Source organism: Crocodylus porosus, unplaced genomic scaffold (genome assembly GCF_001723895.1).
Source record: "Crocodylus porosus isolate Cpor-Errol unplaced genomic scaffold, CroPor_comp1, whole genome shotgun sequence".
NCBI lineage: Eukaryota > Metazoa > Chordata > Crocodylia > Crocodylidae > Crocodylus > Crocodylus porosus.
In genome coordinates, this window is record NW_017728906.1 from 178,430,679 (window position 1) to 178,438,454 (window position 7,776).

Here is a 7,776-nt window from a genome sequence, read left to right on the forward strand (position 1 = left end):
GACTCATTGATTCTATGATTCTATGAAATCTTGTTGTAACACTGTACGATCACTTCCACAGTAACAAGTTGTCATGCAAGTGTGTGGCATGTAGCATGTGTGTGTATGAGAGAGAAACTATACACAGTGTTACAAATGGGATTTTGATCTACATCTTGGGTGTGCTTTTGTGTATGTATATACACAGACATATTTTTATATATTTCAGGTGCATAATGGTACATTGGCAGCAGATGACTTAAACTGGCATAGCCCCATTTAATCTGAGTGCAGTGATTTACACTAAATTGAATATCTGGTCCTAAGTCCTGATTCAATGCAGACAGTCCTAAATATTTTTAAGAGCAGACAATAAATACACACATCTAAGGAAACCAATTTTCCCAAATTCAGTGGTGTTACATCTAATTTGAATAGTCTCTATTAGAAGATACTTGGGTCCACCAAATTTGGTTCTAGATAAAATATTTCAAAGTTCCCATGTGCCACTAATTTAAATCAGAATTTTCTCAAATTATAAAAGTCATTAACAATTAAATCCAGAGATTCAGGTGCCAAAACAAGGTTTAGGTAGGTTTTAAATTCCCAGGAATACCTTGCCCAGCAACTACCTAACCATGGAAGCTAATGAACTCATTCAGTACTTCTACTTTATAGGAGAAAGTGCCCCTAGATGCCTAAATTTAAGCTTTCATCCATGTACAAAGGCACCCAATCTGAAGAGATAGTCAGATAACTCCTGCCTAAGCTCTTCTGAGATCCAAAGTAGAGCTGGAGAGGCCCCTAAATTCTCCCCAACTCCCTGAAGGAGTCAAATAAAGTCAGATCTGATCAGAACATGCCTAGCTATGTTAGAAGAGAAAAGGCTGAAGTACTCAATGCCTTTTTCACTTCAGTCTTCACAGGCAAGGTCAGCTCCCAGATTACTGCACCTAGTCACACAGTTTGGGTAGGAGTAAGCAGCCCTCAGTGGCAAAAGAACAGATTAAGGACCATTTAGAGAAGTTGGACATGTACAAGTCCATGGGGCTTAACACAATGCACAATGAGGGAATTGATGGATGTGACTGCAGAGCCACTGGCCATTATCTTGGAAAATTCATTTCAATTGAGAGAGGTTCCAGATGACTGGAAGAGGGCAAACAGAGTGCCCAGCTTTAAGAAAGGGAAGAAGAAGGATTCAGGGACCTACAGACCAGTAAGCTTCACTTCAGTCCCCAGAAAAATCATGAAGTAGGTCCTCAAGGAATTCACTTCTAAGCACTTGGAGAAGAAGGTGATTAGGAACAGTCAGCATGGATTCACTAAGGGCAAGTTATGCCTGAACAACCTGATTGCTTTCTATGATGACATGACCAGCTCTGGGGATGCAGGAAGAGTATTGGACATGATATACCTTATCTTTAGCAAAGCTTTTGATATAGTCTTCCACAACATTTTTGCAAACTAGTTAAGGAAGTATGGGTTGGATGAATGGGTGGATAGAAAACTGGCTGGATCATCAGGCTCAGAGTCTAGTAATCAATGGTTCAATGTCTAGCTGGCAGACAGTATCAAGTGGAGTGCCCCAAGGGTTGGCCCTGGGGTCAGTTTTGTTTAGTATCTTCAACAAGAACCTGGAAGACGGGATGGTGTGCACCCTCAGCAAGGTCTGCAGGTGACAACAAGCTGGGTGGAGCAGTAGATACACTGGAGGATTCAGAGAAACCTCAACAAACTGAAGGACTGGGTCAAAAGAAACTTGTGAGGTTCAAGAAGGACAAGTGCAAAGTTCTGCACTTAGGACAGAACAATTTCATGCACTGGTACAGGCTGGAGACTCACCAGCTAAGCAGCAACTCTGCAGAAAAGGACCTAGCTGTTACTGTGGACAATAAGCTGAATATGAGTCAGCAGTGTGCCCTTGCTGCAAAGAAAGCTAATGGCAGACTGGGCTGCATTAGTAGGAGCATTGCCAGAAGATCAAGGGAAGTGATTATTCAGCACTGGTGAGGCTACATCTGGAGTACCATGTTCAGTTTGGGGCCCCCCACCACAGAAAGGATGCAGGCAAATTGGAAGGAGTCCAGCAGTGGGAAATGACAATGGTCAGGGGGCTGAGGCAAAAGATTTATGAGGAGAAGCTGAGGGAACTGAGCTTATTTAGACTGCAGAAGAGAAGACTGAGGGGGGATTTGACAACAGCCTTCAACTACCCGAAGGGTGGTTCCAAAGAAGATGGAGCTCTTGAACTCTTGGCTCTACAGTGGTCCTTTTTCTTCAAACAGAGGGGAGGATAACTCAGGGATTTCTCTTGGGAGATGGATTTTACTATTCTCTCAAGCTGAGAAGGGCCTTGAACTCAGATCTTCCCCTTCCTAGTGACTGCTCTAATCACTATTGTGTAGTGCTTAGTTGGGTGCTTAAACTCAGAGGAGGAACAGGATTTCAGCCATAAACCTGTGCTCAGTGTTTTCTATTAGCTAGTTCTAGGTGCCTCCCTGCTGAGCCTCCAGACATTCTGAATTATCATTTGCACTTGTCTAATTCTCCTCATTCACTACACGGGAATCCTAGATCTCTATTTCTCTCTATTTGGGTCCCTTAGCTGGGACACCAATTTTGTAAGTTTGTTGAAGCCTAAAAAGGAGGCATCTGTTAGGCTGATTTGGATATGGTCCCTTTGGTACTTCACAAGCCTAGACCAAAACACCTTCATTTCCCACAGATTTCAGGTAGACTTCAGAACCTTGCAAGAGTCTGTCATTAATTAGCATGTTCAGTTGTTAAGACAGCACTGCAAGAAAAAAATTCAAATTCAATGTCTGACGACATGGCGTGCGTACTTACCAAAATGCTGCAGGAATTGGGTAGAGAGATCGAACATGGGAATCTGGTCATCTTCTTGCCCCTGAGATGTGAACCACCAATGATGGTGGAATTGAAAAGCTGTTCCAAATAGGACCGAAGGACTCTCATATCAAAGTAATTATCTATGCGGCCTCCATAAATGGCATTTTCAAACAAACCATGCACAAACTCCCACTGAATATGTTTGGCACCTAAAAGATACAAAATGTTAGTTTTACTTTAACCTTTTGCATTGTGAGATAAACATTTCCCTGTTGTTATAGTTAATCTTCCATGGCATAAAGAAATACAAAGACATCCAATAACTGATCCTTACATATTTTGTTTCTTAACTTGTACCCAAATAACATTAAATATTGTAATAGCTTAATTTTTATTATTTACAAAAGTTATTTTCCCCAATGATAAGAGCCTAAGCTAACTTCTTTTAAATGCAATTGAAAATCAGACATATTAAAGAAGTTGTGAGGTACTTTCTATGTAGATGTGTTCATCAACCATATTCATCTGGAGAACAAAAAGCACTATTTGATTGGGAGCCATTACAAATTTGCATCCTTTTACCATCTTGCTTAGTACTTCACAACTCTAAAGCTTTAGGCTGCAGTCCTATCAGACCTCATAAAATAACTGGGATGATTGAGTGAATAACTTACCAGAAGGAGACTGTTAATGGAGATGCCATCTTCAGATGAAATATAAGAAGCTAAGATCTTTTGTGATCATAAAGATCACATAACATGGTATATAAAATTAATGTTGTTTCTACTGATGTCCTTGCTAATTCAAACAGTTACACTTTATTTATGTATAGCTTACAGTGCTGAATAAAATATATGTTTTCTCTTACTCCCCATCATACTTCTTGAAAACTATGAAAACAGCTAAAATGTTGTGATTTGTATTGTGGATGAATGGATTACTTGATTCAGTATTAAACTCAAGCTGTTTCTGTTCATTATCAACACTCCAAACACTGCAATGATCTCTTCTGGGAAAAGCCATCTTCACTACAACTGTTATGACCAGAAGCTTGAGGAAGGCTCAAGTCTCAGCATATTTGCCTCCTGCCCTGTGCACAGCTCCCAGATGACCCTGGTCTGCACTGACTGGAGATGGCTGGGCACATTTCCTTGGAGCTGGAATAGGGTGTCAAACCCTGAAAAATGATCAGAAGGAGGATGGGACAGGGGCTCAAAGTGGGGGCATTCTCTCAGTTCCAACCACCCTGGGTATCCAGGATGGTTTGTAGCTATCAAGTGGCTTCAGGCTGTGTTTGATAGCCCTGGTTCCTACTCCTACACAGGGGCTACACAGGGTCCCAGGGCAAGAGCTGGGCCTGCATGTAGGTGGGGAAGCAAAGAAGCAGTTCCTTATCAGCCTCTGGCTAAAGAGCCTGCCTTAAGGTGATTTTTTTGCTTTCCAGACAGAGAGTTGGAATGCCTCAAGCTCTCCCACCTCACCACATTTTCCAGTGCTACAAATTTCCTGGAAATTGCTGCAACTGAATGCATGTTCATGGCCAGAACTATCAACCTTCAGTCAGCTTTCATCAAAATAAGTGCTTTTAGAGACAATCTACACTCTGCTAACTTTATTGAGATCTAAAATTAAAGAAACCCAGAAAATGATTAGCTGGGATAGAGAAAGGAGTTGGTTAACTTGCAGGAGTGCCTTACCGTCAAAGAGCCTGTCAATAATGTCATACCCTGCACGGAGATCAGATAAAGAAAATTCATAAAACTTGGTCCAACCCTGACATAAAATAAACAAAACAAAGTTAATTAGTCAGGCATCAGTAAATATTAAATGAAATGAAAAAGCATACAAAAACAACTGCTTGTACAATATGTATATGGTTTCAGACCAAGAAAAAAAGAACTATTTCATTTATAAACCGGTGTCTAGATATACACAAACAGGAATGCAGAAAGGAAGTATGACAGAAGCATCTCTATCAAGACATTTACTTAGTTCTACGAAATAAATTCCATCATGTGTATGTTTGTCTGAGTAGAACTGACATCATTTCCCATTATAGAAATAAATATATTTTTAATTCTATGATAATCTGAAAAGCTACTGGAAAATTATTTATGTAAACATGAGACTCGGCCCTCCCTAACAGTGCTTATTGCACCTCTTGTTGACAACTATTACTAGACAGTTCACTGACTCACTCCCTTACTCTTGATGGCCTTTTGAATTCTAGTTCCCTTTGGGATTTTAATACGCAGGTCTGGTTTTCAAACCACTGCTCACACCATATGCTGATCATTCTCCTCTGCCTTTTAAGTAACCTCTATACCAAGGAAAAATTATGGGAAAAGCAATGACTACATACTTATATTAAGTAATAAATCAAATCCCATCATGCTTTTACTTCTGCTAAAATGGCCCCAAACTCTAAGACTGTTTGGAGCCAGGAAGAAAACATACCAAAAAGACAGATTTATGAGTAAGCTTATAATTGATGCCCACCACACATACATGGCCTGCCAGGAACTTGTTGAGACAGAGTATCTGCAGTGTTGCTAAATTCAAAAACAGTTCAGAAACTGGAAGAAACTAAGCTGCATAATATTGATAAATTATATGGAAATTTCTGTAATACATATGATAATATACCTTGATGAAATACCTTGGTGGTTTGCTGTAAACATAGATATTAAATACAGGGATACTGCATAGATTTGTTCAGTTTGCTCAATAAATTGCTGAAACCACTGCAACAGACCCAACACTGGATAACCAATAGACCCAAGCAAAACAAAAGGACAAAAAAAAAAAAAGGAACAGGAGTAGTAAAACACAGTATAAGGATATGTCACTGCTCTTTGATCATGCTCTTATTCATCATGATCCATTACTTAACTGACCAGTTTGGTCTTCAGAACACTTTTCTCTAACGTATAGTCAATAATATATACAAACAAAAAGGTATGGTATATCTATTAAAAGGGAAAAATAATAGCTGACTTACAGAACTCAAAACAAGAGTTAATGGGGTCCAGCAACAAATGGGGGGATTTATTCTCAGATCAAGGCTGTTAGAAGGTTTGAGGCAGAAGGCATGTTCCCTCTCACATCTTTACACCATGGCTCCTGCTTTTTTAGCTATCCAATGGCCCATTTTAACACGGTACATGGAAGAAAACCTCACCCAGACTATTTTATAATTTAGCAAATAGGATGCTTGCCTAGGAAGTAAAGAGGTTAGGGTATGAATCCCCAAAGGCTAAGACAGACCTAAAATCACAAGTTTCCAATTTCCTGGTTGTGTTCTAACCACCAAATTATAGCACTACAGAAAAGATGGGTAACATCACCATCAACAGCCTACCCTCAGAAGCAGGACTGTGTGTTCTGGATCAGAAGAAATCTTACAATCTCCAAACAGCAATGGCACATATTTGTAAGTAACTTAAGTACAAGTGGAAATGTTGATTAAAATAGATTACTCAAATCAAGAATTTTCTCTTGATGATTTAAGGCAATGTTTTAAATTGCCTCTCTTAAAAACCAAGCATCCCTGAGGCTTTGCAGCAGTACCACCAAACACTATTGAGATTAGGATCAATCCCTTTAGCTTCCTGTTTTTGGCCTCGGTTTAAACACTCAAACTTTGCTGCCTCAGTCAGAGGAAAATTAAAGTTGCACATCGTGTTTAAATAGTCATGACTCAAAAATAAGTCAAACACAGGGCAGATTCCTTGTTATAAAGAGCCCACACACCACAAACCTCTGCTTTCTTCACCATGGATCCAGTTGGCAAAAGAAAGAAAGAAATGCATACTGGGGTTCTACTGAGGGACCTTCAGTACAGTACTTAAGATTAATCATGTAAATAATCCCATCCTCCTTTTTATCAATGATTAGTGAGATAGTAAACTTCCACTCTCCTTTCTTAGAATTAAAGTAAAAGCTGCGTTATTCGGCACTTTACAAGCTGGCATGACCTATTAACCAGCGTGCCGGCTTGTAAGGTAAAAGTGAAACCGAAAGTGCCCACTGTGGCACTTCTGGTTTCGCTGAGCACCCATGGCCCAGGGTAAAGCAGCCTGTGCTGCCAAGCCTCCACAATAACAGTTCTTTTCTCCTTTCGCTTCTGCCCCCATCCCTGTCCCTCGCAGCAGTGACACAGGAGGAGGGGCAGTGGTGCACTGGACACAGCAGGAGAGGCGGCCTCTTGGGTAACCAGCGTATTTTGTTATTTGGCACCCCCGATTCCCCATGGGTGCCAGATAACAAAGCTTTTGCTGTATTACTTTCTTTCCAAAGTCTCCACCAAGACTAGCTATCCATCCCACCCGTAATAATTTACAGGTCTCAGTTAGTCTTTAATTCCCTTTTAGGAAGTGAATTTTTCTTATGACAGACAGGCAAAGTTCTTTGGGTAAATGTAATATATTTTATTAGACCAAATAAATAGTTGGAAAAAATTGTTCTTTGCACACTCAGGTACAAATACTCTTCCTCAGGCATAGTGAGAGTGGGTGTTTTGTATTCTCCAGGATAGAATAGAAGTCAATATGCAAAATGCAGTTCTGTCAAAATACAAATGTATGGCAGTGAGGATCAGAGGCTATGGGAGGCAATAGGTGAGAGGTAGGTGGGGGGGGAAGGGGAATGTTGACCTGGTGATAGAATGTAGCTGGTAAAAGGTAGAGAGATCACCTAGGGCTATCAAATGGCAGGCAGGTTATAATGTGCCATAAATCCAATGTCTATATTTAATTCATGATTTTTTGTATCTGGTAGATTTATGAAGTGAAGTTTCATAGATTTCATAGACGTTGGGTGGAAGGGACTTTGGAAGATCATCGAGTCCAGCCCCCACCACCCAAAGGGCAGGAAGTCAGCTGGGGTCATAGGATCCCAGCAAGATAAGCATCTAATTTACTTTTGAAGGTGTTCAATGTAGGT

General features: G+C 40.3%; 1 protein-coding gene across 1 annotated transcript in view; it reads right to left on the reverse strand.

Annotated features, from left to right (window-relative positions):
• DYNC2H1 (dynein cytoplasmic 2 heavy chain 1) overlaps positions 1-7,776 on the reverse strand; it is a 427,915-nt gene that overhangs the window by 191,516 nt on the left and 228,623 nt on the right. The window contains exons 80-81 of the mRNA XM_019530264.1: positions 4,530-4,605; positions 2,830-3,041 (exon numbers count right to left, since the gene is read on the reverse strand). Coding sequence (XP_019385809.1) covers positions 2,830-3,041; positions 4,530-4,605 — 288 coding nt within the window. The remainder of the gene's footprint in view (positions 1-2,829; positions 3,042-4,529; positions 4,606-7,776) is intronic.